Below are 19,841 nucleotides of genomic sequence, written 5' to 3' on the forward strand. Positions count from 1 at the left end.
TTTAGGCTGAGGTTCTGGATCTGGTCTGATCTCTTTCAGATCAGGTCTCCCTTTTTGTCTGTTTAGGATCAGTTTCAAACATTTTGAGGGAATCCTGTGATCTCAACATCATCTGGGTTGATTCCATCATATTTATGTTTGTTAATAAAACTCCAATATGTCACAGAATAGTAAAATGTATCAGACTTTGTTCTTAGTTTCTAACTGAAATTATGAGGCAAAAGTTTTTCTTTTAACAGAGTGGAAATGATGAAATCCAAGTATCAGAGAGAAAATATTTCTTATACTATCAAAAATAATAATTTTAAATATAATAAATACTCATCTCTATATAATCTATTGTTTTGTGGTGTTGCTTTTTATTTGCTTATTTTTAAAAATCGAAACTGTAGTTTACAAGGAACACACGAAGGCACCACTCGCTGTTTTAGCATAGTTTTTACTCTGACCTTTTATTTTGAAAGTAGCTTTACGGAAGTGGCTCAACGACACGCGGAGGAGGAGACAACCGACTAACAACAAACAACAACGGGTAACTGCAGCATCCATCCGCGTCTCTCAGGCGGACCAGACGCTCACTGCTCGGTCTAAACAAGGACTAATTCACCGCGAGCAGCACAACGGACGCTGATCTCCTCTTTGCACGCGCCGTGTTTTGCTGATGTTGATTTAATTCACGTTCCGGGCGATTGTTGACTTTACACGTCCGCTCAAGATGACGAGTTACAAGGCGTTCCATGCTCAGTTGACGTCCATCATGGAGGCACTGGCCAAAGCGGCCGTGGCGGAGATCTGCGAGCTGGTGGATGAGAGCTACGCCGTGTTGCAGCTGGAGATCAACCGGAGCCACAAGGAGAACGAGGCGCTGAGGAGGAAGCTGGAGATGATCGAGACCATCATCGCCCGGGGACACCGGGGCAGCATCGCGATGCTGGATTACGGCGAGCCGGTGGTAGAGGCCGGCGGGGGGCTGATGGATTTCACTGTCGGTGAGTTCCCGCCGGAGGAGATTCACTCAGGTTCACCCACCGGTGATGGTGGCAGGATGTGCACTGTGATGAATGGAGTCCTCATCGCTGCCGTTGTTCCGTACACACAGAGCGCTACTCACAACCCCCACAGGAAAACGGTTGAAAAACGTTTCTACTCAGCATATATGTTATTCTCAGCATCACATAATTGCTCATTTGTAGGGTCATTTACAAATTCGGCTGCACCCATTGTCAACTTTTTCAACCGTTTTATCTGTTCAGTACCGCTGTCTTCTGATCCACGCAAAGCATACAACAGTAGAGACAGTCAGCAGTTATCCAAGTTACTAATTTTATTGAACAAATTGTTTCCCCCTATATGATGAATGCCAAATTGAAGACTTGATCTGAAATATTCAGAAAACGCATCGAGACAGTTAATTTATTCCGAGCATATGATACAGAAAATTAAAACAGTTTAACAGTAAGAGTACTGAACCTAGTCTGTTATTTGCCACTATAAAGAATATGAATATGCTCAAATCATTCAGCTACACAATACAACATGAACCATCTCTCCAGAGGTGACCAGAGGTGGAAAGTAACCAAGATTTAGTCAAGTACGATTTGGAAATACTTGAGCTTTACTTGAGTATTTCCATTTTCTGCTAGTTTGCACTTCTACTCCGAAACATACATACATATTGAAGTAATTAATTATACAAAACATAAACAACAATTAAATAATGTATTATTACAAGTTAAGGGGAGACCATTGTTGATCCCTGGGGAGAAATTCACACATCACCCAACAGTATAGTAATAAGTGATGTACACATTTTTAATTTCACTTAACTGCTATTTTTTGTTTTGTGGTATTTTTAAGTATTTAAAATGTACATATAACATTGTTTATCTTTTTTTAAGTATTTGGTACTGTCATTTTGCAGTTTTTCTTTCTTTGCACTGTCACTCTGCTGTAATACTGCTAATTTCCCCACTGTGTTACTAATACAGGAATATCTTATCTTCATAATCCAATGAAAATTTGTACTTATACCCAGCAGTAAACTACACTGACACCTGGAACTAAAACAGTCAGTCACACTCATCCCTCTGGGATCAGTCACACTCACCTAGAACCCCTTCAAAGATGCTCGATGCTCCCCCGCATTTAGTTTAATGAATCAGTATAATAAGTGTCTTTTGTTTTTCTCACCCAGAATGTGCCTTACCAACTGCAGGGGCTGTCAAACTGCCGAAAGCCTCGAGTCTCAAAAGGCGTGGACGGGTTCCCGCTTTAGAGGCGGCGACAGACGTGAAACCTGTGACTAAAGAGGTGAGAGCAAGTCAACACAGCACAGGTCCAACATGAGGCTTCCTAATGTTTCCTCTCAGCTTTGACAACCTCTCTCCTCATGGGTATCATCTCTGATTGACAGCCCAGATGACTACTCACCAAACCATGGTGAAAATGTCACAATACTTCATGTATTACAGCTGAAGCTTTTGCTAAATCTTAGAGAGGTTGGGGCATAAATCCCTGAGTTAAAGTTAAAGTTAAATTTCCAGGGAGATTTTCAGCTCACTGTAATGTAGCTTTAAGTCCATTACAAGAAAACTATTAAAGGTCCCATATAGTATAAAGGCAGGTGTCCATGTTTTGTTTGATTATAAAGCAGGTCTAGGTTCTATATTAATACTGTGAAAGTATCAAAGCGACAGTCCAAAGAGAAATGCACACAGCCTGTATTCAGAAACTGAGCCTTAAAACCAGCCGTCAGGACTTCTGCAACTTTGTGATGTCACAACAAAGCAGCCACTGCTCTCAGCCAAGTCCCACCCACCTGGACCCACCATTCAGCCTTGCAGGATTTGGTTTCTCTGAGTGTGTACCTGGAAACTACATTGAGATTGTTTTTGGTTCTTAAAACCACAAATATATCTTCTTATGGATCAACACTTCAGCTAATCTCTCATCATCAACTAGATCCAAATATTGTATAGTGTATTTGACTGTAGTTTTCTCCACTCAGGACACTGTGACAGCTGCCCAGGAGGCAAATGATCAGGATGTAGTTCTGATAAAGGATGAAATGGCAAAAGAGGAGGTGAATGACAATGACGCCACAGACGAGCTGCTTCTCAATGAGGACGGTAAGAGAGGAAACGTTAATAATCCAGCAACAGACACGTTATTCACTGCCACACTCATAAATCATAACTCAGACTACAAAATAAAGTATGTTCACAGGTATCGCAATATGGTATATTTTGCATATGGTGCAGCCCTATTTCTAAACTCAGTGTTTATTGGTGTGTTTGTGTGAAGGGACAGAAGTGCCACCGTCAGAGGAGGGGCCCTCTGGGATCATGATCTCCCCCTCAGCGGCTGACATGAGGCTGTGGGATCAGAGCAGCGACGGACTGTCGGAGCGAGTCGAGCATCAAGACTCCCACAGTGCACCGGGGTCCCCGGGTCATGTGGGGACCGCTGAGAGCAACTCGTCAGATGTCATGTTTGATTTGGCCTCAGAGTCGGACTGTGAAGCTCCGTCCTCAGCCCTCATGAGAAAGCAGTTCCTCCTGGGGTCTGGGGGAAGTCCGACCTCCCTGCCGGGGACCTCTGAGCTGAAGCGGGGCGTGTCTCTGATCAGCTCCCTCCCCTACGACACAGATCTGGATCTCTGTTCCTCATGGACCACTCAGGGTCTGCCCAGCATGATGCCCGTGCCTCAACGGCCGTATCTCAAACCGGACCACCGGCCGTCGCTCCTGGACAAGGTCTCCGACTTGAACGCTGCAGGTTTCCCCTTGGCGCTGGGCCTCGGCGGCTCCAGACTAGACCCTCATGAACTGAACAGATACTGCAGGGACAGGCGCTTCGTCTGCAGCTACTGCGGGAAATGTTTCACGTCGTCTCGGAGCCTGGAGACACACGTGCGCGTGCACACGGGCGAGCGGCCGTACAGCTGCGCCCAGTGCGGGAAGCGCTTCACGCAGTCGGGTCACCTGAAGACGCACCAGAGCGTCCACACCGGGGAGCGGCCGTTCGCCTGCGAGCACTGTGGGAAGAGATTCGCCGGGAAGCAGAACCTGAGGATCCATCAGCAGAAACACCACTCGGCCGAGCAGGGAGCAGGAAGCTCCACACACGAACACTGACTGGAAACATCATGGTACTGTGAGGTACCAAGGACACTTGATCTCTAAACTGTGACGTCCTGCTGTTACTGTTACTTGACTGCTCATTTAAACCGATATGTTTAGGGTAAAGGTATTTTAACGAGGTTTTAGAGGAACTTGTACTTTTACATAGAAAAAGTGATCAGTAGCTCTTACTGTTTCAATTTCAGGCCTTACTTATTTTGAACTGTGAACTGCCTCTGCACAGAAGCAAAGTGGGACTACAACCTCATCCAGATCCATTCTTACCTCAAAAACAAGGTGGCCCTTTTGGAGTCCACATCAGTACTTTACAGGAATCGAGCAACAGCCGCCCGGTGAGAACAGATTCCTGCAGCGCCTACACCTGTAAGAAGCATGAGAATGTGCACTGGTTGGTGTATATCTGGAATTAAACACGTGCGATTGATGAAGAGTTTGCTTCGTTCAGTGTCATAGGTTTTGCTGTGGGAAGGGGGCGGGGCCTGACATCTGGTTGTAGAGTGTAAAAAGTCCCTTTCAGACACAGGGCATCAGGGGCCGGTCGATCAAAACACATCAAGTTAAGATTTTTGGAGAATGCACCATTTTTGTAAACAGCATGGAATCCATTATTCTTTCATTAGTATTGGTATATTTCTCAGTGTTTTTATTATTACTGCGGGATGTTGCGCATTCGTTTTCACCTGCACAGACAACCAATGGCTGTGATTTCTGCAAGCAAGCTTGTCCATTAAAATTGACGTCAGCCATAGCAACAGAGTCGCACTTAACTTACTAGTTTTTCCTTTTCCTTACTAAAAGTTGGTCTCAGCAGCTTTGTGAAGAGGACTCAGTTAGAAACTAATTTAGAAACTTTAAGCCTAACTTCGGAGTACTAGTGATAAGATAAAACGCTTTGTGAATACTGGCCCAGAACTATCCCTTTAAGATCTCCTTAAAATGTACATTTAAGTATTTAGGGATTTCTCCTTATCTTAAGGGATCACTTAAAGTCAGTTAAACCATTGCCCAGAAGACCTTAGCAAGCAAAGTAAAGCAAGATACTAAAGGCACGTCTGATCTGTCTTAACTGTAACATGAGCTGAGTTTATAGTGATCAATAAACTCATCCCAAGGAGAGTGTTCCTCGACCAGGAGAAACCCTTAACGATGCAGTAGAGTTGTACTGCTGTAAAATCTTTTACTGCTGCAAATGCCTTAACTTTTTTTCTTAACCTAGGAAACCGTTTTAGAAATTATGTGCAATAACCTTAAGTAACTCCCTGAGCTAAGGAGAAATTAAAAAGAAAACTTAAGGTGTTTTGTGCAACCAGCCCCAGACATTTGAAGACATTAGGCTCTGGAAATAATATCAGGCATATTGTCTACACTTTCTGACATTTTAGGGATTAAATGAATAACTAATCAGCAAATTAATTGATGATGACAATGACTCCATATGTTTATATTTACATGTGGTAACCTTTGAAATCTTTCTTTGAAAAATTTTGATTAATTTCTCGATTAATTATCAACAATTTTGATAATAATTTCAGTTATTTAACGAGTGAAAAAGGTGAAATTTTGTGCTTTCAGCTTTTCTCAAAAATGAAATATCACTGTAAGCTACGGTGTATAATTATATAATTGAAAATTCCAGAACAGCCATTAAATGGATCTTGTGGTGAGATTGTTTCGTTTGCTACAGAGATTTCTGTATTTTGAAATTTGAAGATTACTGGTGCAAAAGATGACGACACGAAGATTACTCCAAAGTGCCCATAGGTGTGAATGTGTGCGCAAGTGGTTGGTTGTCTTTATATATGTCAGTCTTATGAAAGACTGGGGTGTGTCCAGGGTGTATACCGCCCTCGCCCAATGTCAGCTGGGATTGGCTCCAGCCCCCCGTGACCCCTAACCCTACAAGGATAAGCAGTATAGATGATGCATGGATGGTGCAAAGATGTTTTCTGACAGTTTTTTTCTTGTTCATTCAGTAAAAAGCCTCTTACCAAGTGACACATGAAAAGTCATTAACTGATGAACATGAAAAAATGCAGCTACAGTGCCTTCACTTAAGTGCTGAGTGCGTCTCTCTACCAGTTAAGTTGGTTTCATTGGTCACTTCAAAGTTAACAAAGTCCAAAAAAATCTGTATTGTTGCTATGGTTACCTGCAGGTTAATAAAGTGAATTGATTTTTGACAGCCAATCAGACGTGAGGATTTTCTGTTGCCAGTGAGAAAGTCAGACATGGTAAAAGGTCGATTCTGAGCCCATTTATCGTGAAGTGAGTAGTATGGCTGCACCTTTGTCTTCTGTTTGTTTCCCATTTACAGTCTAAACAATAGCAGCACACATGAGCTGCTGCTCACCATTCAGACAGGAGAGAAACAGCTTTTCACTCTGCAGACAAAAGAATCTATTTACAAAACACACACACAGGCCACAGGCCTGCTGACTGCTTCACCAAGCCTGCTGGAGTCAGTGTGGAAGAAGCAGGAAATCATTGTTCTCTCAGACAGGTTTTACAGGCCAACTGCAAAAATGAACTCCGTTGAATTAACAAGTGCTGATCCTGGAGGAGGCTGTAGTTAATAAACATAAGAATATATGGATATATATATATATATATCTGTGTTTCACAAACACTGTGGCTACAGAGTACTGTGCCTTCAAACATTCAGCCTCCTCAAGGGAATATTGAAAATACAATTCTTTATGATTTTGGGGATCAAAAGTATTATAATATTAAACAATTATTTTTTCCCACTTTTACTCTATTTCTTCTTATAGATTGTCTGCAATTTTATCCACCAATTTATTCAATTTATTTAGATCTATTTAATTAAATAATTTCTTAAACTGCTTATGTGCTCTATTTTGGTCTTTTTATATCGTTTTAATCAAATTAGTTTTTTTATTTTAACCTAGCTATTTTAAGATTATAGCATTCTTTAAATGTACCTACTTATTTTTTTAACCTATTTGTTAACCTACTTTTTTTCAAAATATTTTTCCCTTTCTATTTTTTTATTTCTTAATGCATTCATTTACTGAATTATTTACTCTTTTTTACTGTAGTTTAGTTTATTTACTTTAGTTAATTTTACTTTACAACAGCAGGCTCTTATTTTGAAGTCAGCGGTGTTTTCCCGGAAGTGCGAGTCGGGCGGAAACAGAAAAACATAATCGCTCATCCTTTGTAGTCGCAGACGGGCAGCATTAATGTCCAAACAGATTTAGTCTGCGGCTCCTTCATCGACGTCGCCGCGTGTGTTACAGGCTGTCGGAGCCCCGTGCGGTCCGTTAGGAGGAGTCTGAGCCCGGCCCGGTTTCCTCTCGAGCAGCGGGAATGGCCGTTTTGACCAGCAAGGCGCTCCACGAGCAGCTGTCTATCATCATGGGCGCGCTGACCAAAGCGGCGGTGGCGGAGATCTGCGAGGTGGTGGACGAGGGCTACGCGGTGCTGCAGATGGAGATCACCCGGAGCCACAAGGAGAACGAGGACCTGAAGAAGAAGCTGCACCTCATTGAGTCCATCGTGGTCCGGGGGAGCGGCGGGGGAAAGGCCGAGCTGGAGGTCGTAGTGGCCGCGCAGCAAGCGGAACTCCCGCAGCAGCAGCAGCAGCAGCAGGAGGAGGAGGACGGAGGAGACGGAGGAGCTGCGGTGGTGGTGCGGGTGGAGGTAAACACACGGCGGCTTGGCTTCATTATCTCATGTCTTAACGGTTCTTATCCACACCGCTTGATTAAGTTGTATTACCACACTGTCAAAATACTCCCTTACAAGATAAAGTCAAAGGAAAATGTACTTGAAGTAGTAAAAGTATCATGTCCCTGTGGCTGTCGTGTCATTAGTTCGATGTTACTCATGCACTAATGTGTCAGGGCTGCAGGTTTGCTCCATATCATGTCTGTCCGCATAATCTGAGTAACAGCGAATTACAATAGAAAATCTATAGAAGTGTAATACATTGATGTACGAAAAACAAATGTGCTCTGTTTTCCTGAATTAACAAGATCATTATTTCAGGATTCTGATATAATCAAGTGGATGCGTTACACTTCCATAAATATCAACTATCACATCCTCCATCTTGTGGTTGTGGTCCTGACTGTGGTGGCAGTTTCTGTCATTTTTGTCCCAGTTTTACACGTTTCCCTCAGGTGCATGTAATCAAGTTGTGACATCTCTGAGCAATAGATGCTGACTAGAAAACACAGGAGAATCACAACTCCATATCTGGTAAAGGGCCTTGAAAGGGCACAGGAAGAACTCTACTAGGTTCTGGGAGAGGCCTGTAGAAAGTCACTTTCCAATCTAGTTTTTTTTCCAAATGTAGTTTTAAGCTTTTGTTTGGAGGCAGAGAAAGTCCGTACTGGCTAATGTATTTTTTTCCCATTATCTCAATAAAGCTCGCTATCCCAATAACGATTTTGTTATCTCAAGATAATGAGATATTATCAGGAGAAAATGACATTTTGTTATCTCGAGATAACGAGATATCATCAGGAGAAGGTTTTTTTCTTATAGCGAGATAATTATCCTGTCATCTTGAGATAACAAAGCTTGTTTTCTTATTATTATGACTTGGATCATCGGAGATCAGATGGAAACTTCTAGAGCTGTAAACTGAAAATGTCAGGATGACGCATTGATCAACATCAGAGAATATTTCAATCAAGGGCAGAAATCACACCGTGTCTTTTCATAAAGCTAACGAGTTACTAAGGAGTGTTGCTAAGGAGCAGTGTTACTGCGACTTAGTGTATGGGCTTCAGTCTAAATGGTTTTTCTCCTGATAATATCTCGTTTTCTCGGGATAAGGAGCTCTGTTATTTTGAGATAACGCGATAAAAAAATATTTATATGCTTCCATAGTTTTGAGGACTTTGGCAGGTGTTTATAGTGTTTACATCGTCTGCGATAGCGTCACAACACTTTACAGATGTGTAGTTGAGCTCAAAATGAAGTCACGTGACTTCAAGGACGGCGGTGGCCTGACCCATGAGTCCTCAGTCGGAACGTCAACATGCTGACGGCGTCGCAGCTGCTGTATCGTCTCTAGTTTTATGTAGTTGAATCTATAACAATGCATTACTCATTGCTTTACTGCCCTTTTCGTGTAGTTAACTACTCAAACTTACAAATCTAAGGACAAGAATCATTTTTCCTTTTTACATTATCATTGCTCCTCTACTGTAACTGAACCTCCTCTGACCAGCCCCGTAGGCTGTGAAGACATGTCCGGACTATGCATTCATCAGACAGTCACCACCACACGCTTGACCTTTGTGTGGCGCTGTGCAAAAGCCGAGGGCTGGCGGCGCTCAGTGGTCACACAGCGATGATGTCGTCATGCCTGAACCTCAGCCGGAGGCAGAATCACTGTGACCATACTGAGGCGGTTACTGTTCACAAAACCAAACCTGGCCTCCCAGCACCTTCCCATGAGTAGTGGAGTATTTTACCTGTCTGGTTTTTGTTAGAACCTGTGAACAAGTCGACACTTTTTGGATTAAACTCAACTGATTGGCTTTTTTTTTTCGCCAGCATGTGACTTTTTGTTCTTATATTTTATTATAATTCCGTATCCACATGTGCAGTTCAAGTAGTTAACAGCTTTCGTTAACTAAACTGGATTTCTCCCTGGCATAGCTCTGCTGTTGTTCAGCTTCTTCAACTGTGAAGCAACTGGTGGCTGCAGAGCTGTGCTATCCAAGTAGCTTCCTGCTGTTGCAACACATGCAAACAGACAAAACACAAACAACTTCAGAAACTCACAACAACTTCAGGTTAGGACTACACCTTCATGGTACGCAGTGTACCAGGTGAGCCACCAGGGTCACCTGGAAACACCTCCGTCGTGTTGTGAGTATTTGCAGCACATGTTTTGTCAAATCGATGTTTTCTGAATCTGTTTGTGTTTCTTCCGTTTACATGTGTTTTCTGAAGTTGCAGTGAGTTGAGTTCTCTGGCTTCCCCAACACGGCAGCTGACACAAGACGAAACAAAAACCTCTCGTCAGCCACAGCAACACCCAAGGACAGTATTAATTATACTAGATAATTAAAATAAGTGTATGTACACTGTACACGTATATCATATCATTATATTATAATACTCAAGATAATCAGGCTGTAATTTGAAGATAAAAGAAAAGGGGACTTATGTGTGAAGAAGATCCAGTCTTTTTGGAAATTAGTTAATACAAGCATTGTTTTCACACTGTTATAATTTTAGATCATCATTGATTAATCTGCCAATTAATCGTTTTGTCGTCTTCAAATGAAACTGACGATATTCAGTTTACTGTCATCAAACCCTCTCATTACTTTACTTAAGAAATGACAAACGATTACGTGTTAATCAGAGTAGTTGGAGATTCATTTTCTGTTGATCATTTTATTGATTAACTGATTTATAATTGAAGCTCTGTATGGTTTATTCTCGCAGTATAAAGCTGTTCATTATTCCCACATGTTTCCTACAGCACTGTGTTTTCTCAGAGTAAAAACATCTGATCATGTTGACCTTAGTGCTTCCCCATAGTTTTTTTTTATTTTTACTTTAGTAATAATATTGATAATATAGGAGCAGATACAAGTCATTGCATCTTTTCTTTTAAAAATACACATTAGCTGCCCTTGTGCCCAGAGCAGACGTGGATGCAATTATATTTTTAATCCCATATAATCTCCAGATCAGCAGTTAATTATGTCCTTATCTCTGCTGTCACAGTGATGTTGATCCTTTATCTCAAGATAAATGTTTTTTATTTATTTTCATCTCAGGCTCGTTACCTCAAGCTGAAAGCCGGATTTTGGTGATAATGTGTTAATTATCTCATTATCTCATGAAACCAAAAGGTCGTTCTTGAGATAATGTGTTAGTTAACTTTGAGGTAATGGGATTAAATCAGAATCAGTAACCGTGCATTGATATGTAGACTTACTGTTGGTCCCTCAGTGTTGTTAACAATTGTATAGTGTTAGTGAATCATTGGCTGGAGCTTGATCTTGGCTTGAACAATTGTTAGATCTTAATCCCTGATTTCATCTTTTTAATTAGTTTCTCATTAAAATTTAAATTAACTGTAAAGACGCGTCAGCCAATCAGGACTCAAGGGACATTTTATCTTGATTAATTAGCTGTTTTTAAAAAAAATTTGTCTGGTATGTAGAGATAAAACATTAATATCTCGTATGACTGTTCGTCTGCTGCAGCTTCCTGAGGTGGTGCTGATCAAGGATGAAGACTCGGACAGTAATGACACCTTTGAGGAAGGTGAGTGGAAACCACACACTCACAGCCAGGGCTTCTCAACCTCTGGCTCGGGGCCTCAAATAGGGCCACTGGTTAGATAAATGGGTACAAGCGGGACATTAGCACAGCACAGGTTCTGTGAGGGACCCACTGCAAAGGACCTCAGCAAAATAAGTTAAGAAATATCAAAGTGTTTCTTTCCACTGAAACATTAGAGGGCTTTAAATTTGAAACAGTTACAGGAAGTGTTGAGTTTGTATTGGCGCGTAATGTACTGACTTGAGAACAAATCAGTGTTCAGGTTCATAACAGCCTGGTTTAGATGGACATTTTCAGGACTGGAGACTGTTGTTTTGTTTTTTTTACCTTGGTGAGGATGTACTCGGTCTTTTCTTTCAGATCACCAAACCTCTGCTGATGGAGGGACGGCTGCAGCCAGAGAGACCGTCACGTCTCCCATCAGCCGGAGTATGAAGAGACACTGGCCGGGAAACGATGAGGCTGAGAAGAAGTCGTCCTCCGAGCAGGTCATGCTGAAAACATCCAAGCTGACCACAGGGACGCAGAAGAAGAGCGTGTCCGTCTACACTCTGGACTCTCCTCGCAGCGAGCCGGGCTGCTCCGCTCAGCTCGGCGGCAGCGATGAGGTGGAGGCCGGCGAGTCGGTTTGTTCCTACTCCTCACAGCTGGACCCAGACATCCATCTGGTCCACCAGGATTGCTCGCTGGTTTCTCCGAACAGAGAGACTTACTTTGGCGCCAGCTCTCTGATGGAGTCTCAGTCTCCTTCAAACAGAGCAGAAATGGATCTCAGTCTCACGTGGACCAAACAGTCAAAAAGTCAGATGTCTTTTGCTCAGTTTCACCAAAACGAAAACATGGACGGTGACGCTTTCGGGCTCAAGCTGGTGAGCGTGTCGGGCTCGACCTCCACGGACTGCCAGCTGTCCGAGAGCAGCAACTCTGCGTTTGAGTACGAGGACGCCGACATGATGAACTTCGCCCTCTACAGGGACCAGTCGGGCCGGTCTCAGCTCTGTAACGGGCAGCCGGGCGCCGGCGCCCGAGGGAAACGCTTCATATGCTCCATCTGCAGCAAGACGTACGCCACATCTCAGAACCTTGACGTTCACATGCGGATCCACACGGGCGAGAGGCCGTTCAGCTGCAGCCAGTGTGGCAAGAAGTTCACCCAGTCGGCTCACCTGAAGTCGCACCTGAGCGTGCACTCCGGAGAACGGCCGTACGCCTGCACGCTCTGCTCCAGGAGCTTCATCGTCAAATACAGCCTCAAGTTACACATGAAGAAATGTCACCCAAACATCTGAGGGGAACGAGTGTGTTTATGTTCTGTAAATATCCGGTTTTAAAAAGAAGAAATGTCACTTAAAATTCTCAAGTACAATTTTTTTTAAATGGTGCAGAAAGCAAATTGAGCCCCACTGTTTGTTTTAAAACATATTGAACAGTTCAAGTTTTATGTTTAAACATTAGCCCATAGATCAGTTAATTTATATAACTTAATAATTTATTATCTTTTTAGTCTTTTACAAAATAATTTCCAAATATTTGATGATTCCAGCTTCTTAAATGTGATAATTTGTCTTTTAACATGACAGTAAACTGAATATCTTTGGTTTTGGTTTTTTGACATTTGAAGATGTCACCATGACATTTTTCTGTTTTTTTGCCTGTTTTTGTTGATGAAACCTCAAATTTTCCAGATTTCTGTTGAGCTCTGTCTCTCCTGTTTAAATTATTGTGTATAGATCAAAAATCATTTCATATGAAAGGTCGATGGTTGTGTAAAAAAGTAAAACACTATAAATGAAATCCAGTTTATGTGCCCTTCTTGTTAATAAAACAAATTATCTAATTGTTTTGTATCAGTTATTGCTTTTGTGAATAAAGATTTGTGTTTGTACACTCAGGATTCAAATTTCACACAAGGAATTGAAATGTATTTAAATACAAAGTTGAAGGGAAAATGTTGATGAATATAGTCGCTGGAGCAGTAATGTTTTTTTATGCTGTTTTCATATGAGAACGTTTTCCAGAGAATTCAAAGAATTGTTTACATGACATAAGACAATATTTGACCTAGAGTTGGGTTTTTTTATGATATAATTAGCTTGTTCTAAAAAATAAATTAAGATTGTTTTTTACAGATGAGATTATTTAGTCGTGGTGTAGCTGACGTTGATAATGAAGCCACATTAAGGCACATCACCATGAAGTAAACGTTCAAAATTAGCTAGAGCTGAACTTTAGATCTCATTTTCACACAACATGAAGACTGTGGATTTTGTCCTCCATCTCTTACTCTTTGTGTTGGGAAGGGATCAAAAGACGAGCTTGAATTGATGTGAACATATCCTTTAACTATCATTTAACATCTGGCCATTCAACATGATTCTCATTGTAAGAACAGACGAAAAACAGCATGGTTCAAGTTACAAAAGGAAGGACAACAACCACAAAACAACTACAAAGAGACGCACAGCGGCGAAAGATGCAAAACAGCCACAAAATGACAAAAACACTAAGTGATTAGTAATAATAATGATAACATTAATAACAATTATAATAACGTCATCATTATATAATAATAATACAATAATAATAATACTTATTATTTTTATTATTATAAAAAGAAAAAACTATCCAAATCATTGAGCTTTTATTTTTGCATGTTTTCATCTGTAATAGCGATCTGAAATCTTTGGGGTTGGTTGGACAGAAAATAACGATGTGAATACGTTACTGAGGTCATTAGTTGTAAATCTGAATGCAAATCAAATGTGTCTGACGTCACATTTTCAGGTACAAGATCTAAGATTTTAAACACGTCTGCTTTTTGGGTGAGTGAATGTTTTCAGGTTTTCATAAATGGAATGTTTTTGGAAACTTGCACATGCGCACTTGGGGTTTTGTTTAGTCGTTTTTCGCTCCTCTCATCACTTCCTGGTTTGTGTGGGGACTGTTTACGCCAGGTAGGATCACACATTCAAAAACGCGCAGCGGGCGCGCTGCGGTTCCGCCTTTATTACCTGCCTCGAGCTGGTGATTTGGATTCTGTTCAAACAAAGAGGCGCGCGGTGGATTGAAAATGTCCCCGGCCGCTGCCTTTCACGCTCAGCTGGCCTCCATAATGGAGGTGCTGGCCAACACGGCGGTGGCGGAGATTTGTGAGCTCGTGGACAGCGGATACTCGGTGCTGCAGCTGGAGATCTCGCGGAGCCGCAAAGAGAACGAGGTGCTGCGAAGAAAACTGCGGCTCATGGAGCTCCGCGCCGCTCGCGCCACCGCACTGCGAGCCGCGGCTACAGGCAGCGGCACCGCGCTGCTGCATGCGAGCGGCCGGGCTCGAGCTCAGCTGCCCGCTCATCACCCAGGCAACGATCCGAGGAGGAATCGAACACCTGGAGGTAACCGTTAAAAGAGTTTAATTTATGGAGAGTAAAGAACGCAACAAGTAGAACGTTTTTCTGGAACGTGGGTTGTGTTTACTTGCCCTCCAACAAATTCCGCTAACATTTTAAGGTTCAAAGCCACCAGAGAATAATGGTCAAAAGTGGGAAAATAATCCCCAAATTGTGAAATAAAAGGACAAAATGTTCCTTTAATAGTTTTAGCAAGCTCACTCTTATAGTTACAAGTAAGTAACTAAGAAGCAACTCAATTTATACTTACTAGCTTCTGTCAGAGCTGTCAACCTTATGTTTTGCTAAGTTTTTCAGTTGACATGGAAACTGCTCTTGGTCTTCCTCAGTATTACTTTCAAACTTCATCTGCTGAGGAAGACCAGGCAGTGCAGTTGAAAGCTCTAGATTCTACACAATAATCTTTGCCCCATTTCCATACAATATACCAAATACTATAATCGGCATGGCACTCTTCACTGTTGATAAAATAAATAAGAAAGTAGCAGCTCTTCCGTTACCTATGTGCATTGCATTATGGGACAGTATGAGCCACCAAGAGTAGTTTAAAAAACATAATTGAAAAAATTTGAGTCAAAAATTAAACAAAAGCAGCATGTATTTGGGAAACGGACGTCACAATAAATCATGTCTTCCAGGTGAGCCGGTGCTGTCCAGAGTGCCCCTCCAGGAGCTGCCTCAGTGCGTAGACCCCAAGCCGCCCTCTGACTCTGTACCAGAAACAACACAGGTAACGGTAGGTAGGAGAACGAGTGAATACAGCGTTCCTTCTTTAACCCCTCCAGTCCTGGTGTTGTCCCTCACTCGGTGTTCCCTTTCTGCTGTGATTACAGCCTGCTGCAGGTGAGTCAGCCAACCTGACAACCACAGTGATCAAAGTGGAGGACGATGACGAGTCCTGGTCCCAGTCTGAGCAGGACAGTAAGTACAGGACATGTGGACTAGAGGCATTTGTGGGTTAACTAGGTGACTACCATCTGAGAAGCAACCCTCAGACCTAGTCCATCTGCTGCCCCCGACTCAAGACCTGCTGTATTACTGCGGATCTTAAATCAGGGTGTGTAAAACCTGAGAGGATCCGAGGTGACTTGAGAGAAAATCTGTTTTTGAGGCAAACAGAGAGGGAGGTAAAAGAAATTCTGTCCAGGTCAAACACATTCTGGATCAGGTCTACTTATCCTAGAGCCAGTCTTGCTGTCTTCAGGTTCTTTTTGGGTCGGGTGTCTGTTTTTCTTTTTCTTAAAAATACGTAGTTTGGGTTTGGGTAGGTTTTCCTCAGATCTGGTTTGGTTCCGGTCCAAACATTTGGACCTGTGAAAACCTTGAATGTGGCCCAGGTAATGTGAGACCATTATAATTAGTTAATTTCTTTTTGTGGGTTAATTGTAGCTGATGTCCATGATGTCGTGAGGACTCTCAGTGGTCCAGGTCATGGTATTTCTAAGAGCTATACAAAGGCATCTGGACTTGCTTGAGGTTCTTGAAGACGTATCGACTCTCGTCTGAAAGGGTTCTTTAGTTCTAACTCTTAACTTTGAGAGTTGTTGACACACCTGGCTATCATGTGAGTCGTTATGGTCACATGATTCAGGAGTTGGGTTCCAAATGAATCTTGGGATAGGTCGGATCCTTTGTGGCCATATTTCTGATTTAAATTTATTTTCCACATACATCATTGTAGTTTAATTGAACCTGTGGAAATTTGAACAGTTGTGTAAAAGGTGTGATATTCTGCTTTTCTTTCTCTCCAGAGAGTTTCTCTCGTGTTGTTGAAGGACAGGTGACTGAGACAGAAGCTCCACCCACGATGACCAAACAGGAAACAGTAGATGAAGGCGGCGATTCATCACGATCCTGGATGAGCGGGGAAGTCAGTTCCACTTCTGCGTCCGTCCACAAAACCCTGAACACCAGCCAGAGGTCGGACACCAGCAGTTACGAATGTCTGATGTATGAGCCGCAGCTCCAGCACGGTTCCCTCCCTACCCAGAATCCTCTGAGCGAGGATCCCTGCTGCTCGTACGTGTTGAACGCCAGTGTGTTAAGTGTTTCAGCTGATTCAGGCAGCAGCAACAGCGGCAGCAGCTTCCCTTTCACCGTCAGTGAGGTGAGTCTGTCTGCAGCAGAGCACCAGCAGCCTGCAACGTTCACAGACAACCAGCAGAGGGCGCCACCTGCTCCAGATGAGCCTCAGCATCCAGTGAGGAAAGAGGTGACAGGAAGACAAAATGCTTTCACCAGGAGGGAAGGGTGGAGACATCAGGATGGAGTCAACAGTGCCGCCAACCACAGCAGAGAGGATGGCGGCGGGAAGTCGTTTGTCTGTAACTGCTGCGGCAAAACTCTGGCCTGCCTGAAGAACCTGAAGACTCACATGAGGGTTCACACAGGCGAGAAGCCGTTCGTCTGCGTGCTCTGTGGCAAACGCTTCTCCGACTCCAGCAACCTGAAACGCCACCAGAGCGTCCACACCGGGGAGAAACGCTACGGCTGTGTGCACTGCGGCAAACGCTTCGCCCAGTCAGGATCCCTGAAGGTCCACATGACGGTCCACACGGACTGTAAACAGTTCAGGTGTTCATACTGTGGCAAGACGTTTATATCAGGCAGCCACCTGCGGCGGCACATCACAGTCCACGCAGCCGAGAAACGGTTCACTCCCACTGTACAGTGACAGTGCCGGCAAAGCTTCAGGGGTCAGATCCCACCAGCTGAACAGCTGTTGACTTTCTCCTGCACTTTATTCAGTTCTGCCTCTAAAAAAAAAAAATATCACTGCAATGTTTTTTGTTGAAGTCTCCTCACTTGATCATGTTGGTGATTTAAAATCTAAATAACTTAGAAGAGTCATCATGAAACTATGGTTATAAATGAACTCGCCGGACTTGAGATTTGGAGGACTGGACTACCAACCGGACCAGGTCCCAGTTGGTTTTAGTATTTTCATTACCTTAAGCTAATTTTGAGGCCCTGTGACCAAATAAGGGAGAAGATGAGTGAATGATGAATGAAAGGATGTTTTCTGTCTTTTCATCTTAATCTAATACACTAACCAACCATTTAATTCACTGAGCAGCTCAGAGTGACTCCAGAAGTTCTGTTCACCACCGCAGAATCAGAAACTGAAAATTAACTCTGTCCATTTCCTCCGCTCTCAAATCACCGCAGCTCCCACACAACAAACAGCTTCATAACAATCAGCTGATTACACTGTGTGTGTGTGTGTGTGTGTGTGTGTGTGTGTGCGCGTGTTGCAAGCGTCAATTATATGTGATTATTTACATTATTAAACTGGCAGGCAAATTAAATTTAGTATTAATTTAATAGTACAAACAATAAGTTACTACATAAAAGGGAAAACAAGTCAGATATCGTCTTGACATTTGCAAAGACATGAGCAACCGGCAATGGTTCTGATGATCTATAATTTAGTTTATGTTGTGCTAACTTGTTGCATAATTGTGATTAATCAAAATAGCACACAGTAACCTGAGGGTAGGACCTTGAGTCAGAGTCTCTGGGATAATAATGAAGCTGCCATGTGTCGCCTGCTGTGTGCACCAGACTCACTGAGCGGGAACTTCAAGTAACTTTAATTATGAAAATAAATGTAGTCTGTGAAATGTCAAACACAGTGAACCAGAAATGTTCAGTTTACTTTAAAGAAGAAGAAAAGCAGAAACTCTTGACATTTAACAACCTGGAAGCAGCAAATATTTGTCAATGTCCTTGATTAAACGAAAATGTATTTTCTGTCAGTCGACTGTTGGATGAACTGACAAATTGTTTCAGTTCTGACACGATGCTCAGAAAGTAGCATCGTGTTAGGGCCCCGATAACAAAGGGCCCCTTAAATGTTACAGGAGTGTATTTATGGATAGGAGATGTAAAACAGCCCAAGGGATAAAATGTTAAAAGTAAAAATTTCAATACGGTTCCAAAATGTTAAAAGACTAAAAACACAAGAAATGTAAATAAACAATAAAATACAAAAATACAAATTCAACAAGAGAAACAGTAAAGAGGAACAGAGAAGGTTTGATGGCTGAAGTATTGCAGTGTTATTATAAATATTCTTTAACGTGTCGGCGGTGAAGACACGACGCAGCTTGTATGAGTGCTGCTCTTTTCCTGAACCAGTTTTAGGGGGAAACGAACACAAAACAAAAAGCTGTTCAGTTTTTTGTCTGTTAAATTGTTATTTGTTGTTTCATTGAGGAAATGTCCTGTTAAGTGATTTTAAGTCACATTCCCTTTTACTAAAGCTGTTTTTCATGTTTTGTTTTGATTTTTGGCTTTTTTTTTCTCTCTGCCGTGTGACATCATTTCAGCTTCTGTTTATTTGCTATAGAAACTTTCAAAAGTGGCAAATTATCTGGATTCACAGACTTGATTGTACTGTGCTATTTTATTTATAATTTTTTTATATATAATGTTAACCAGACAGTGATGCTACAGTTATAACCACCTTCACTGACAAAAATTAAATCCAATTTTTGACATTTCCAAACCACAGATAATTATTTTCATTACCAATAAATCTGCTGATTATTTCTAATTGTTTTTTTTTTTTACATAAAATGTCAGAAAATAGCAAAAATCCCTGTTTATAATTACCAACATCCTTTGAATGTGGTGTTTTGTCCGACCAACAGTTAAAACCTAAAAACATTCAGTTTATTATCATGTACAACAAAGAAAATCGTCTGTCAACCGACTGACTGTTGTTGACCGTTTCTGTTTTAGCAGTTCCTCTGTGTTAGAAAATAAATCTGCATGTTTGTCTTTAACAGTTAAATCTGCAACTCTTCTCCATGAATAACCGACAGCTGTTCGTTCAGTATTTATCAGTTTTGATTTTATCGTGGGATGAGTGAAGACGAAGCACAGTTGTCATGTTTGCATTTTGTGATACTGTCACTGACTGGTTTTTTTTGTGATCATGACATTTTGTAATAAAAACAGCTGCTGTCTCTGCTCTCTGATGTTGAGTTTCACAAAGAATAAATAG

At 42.1% G+C, this 19,841-nt stretch overlaps 1 protein-coding gene across 1 annotated transcript; it reads left to right on the top strand.

Moving 5' to 3' along the window:
* The first annotated feature begins 505 nt into the window (after positions 1-505).
* Positions 506-19,810, top strand: LOC111647101 (uncharacterized). Its single transcript, XM_087171244.1, has 11 exons — positions 506-989; positions 2,195-2,310; positions 3,008-3,128; positions 3,304-4,133; positions 7,431-7,805; positions 11,348-11,408; positions 11,787-12,712; positions 14,455-14,815; positions 15,469-15,566; positions 15,664-15,751; positions 16,582-19,810. Exons 1-11 carry the CDS (start codon positions 716-718, stop codon positions 17,502-17,504), a joined length of 4,173 nt encoding a protein of 1,390 aa, XP_087027370.1. The 5' UTR covers positions 506-715; the 3' UTR covers positions 17,505-19,810.
* Positions 19,811-19,841: the final 31 nt, after the last annotated feature.

The sequence above is a fragment of the Seriola lalandi genome, unplaced genomic scaffold, assembly GCF_002814215.2.
Source record: "Seriola lalandi dorsalis isolate HSWRI2012SDOR001 ecotype SW California unplaced genomic scaffold, Sedor1 jcf7180002054982, whole genome shotgun sequence".
NCBI lineage: Eukaryota > Metazoa > Chordata > Actinopteri > Carangiformes > Carangidae > Seriola > Seriola lalandi.

Bases quoted from the DNA above. Each gene is read 5' to 3' on its own strand.
- LOC111647101 (XM_087171244.1), top strand. From the start codon at position 716: ATGACGAGTTACAAGGCGTTCCATGCTCAGTTGACGTCCATCATGGAG. The intron at 3,129-3,303 runs GTAAGAGAGGAA...GTTTGTGTGAAG, and splicing joins GCTGCTTCTCAATGAGGACG to GGACAGAAGTGCCACCGTCA. The intron at 12,713-14,454 runs TGAGGGGAACGA...TCGAGCTGGTGA, and splicing joins AGAAATGTCACCCAAACATC to TTTGGATTCTGTTCAAACAA.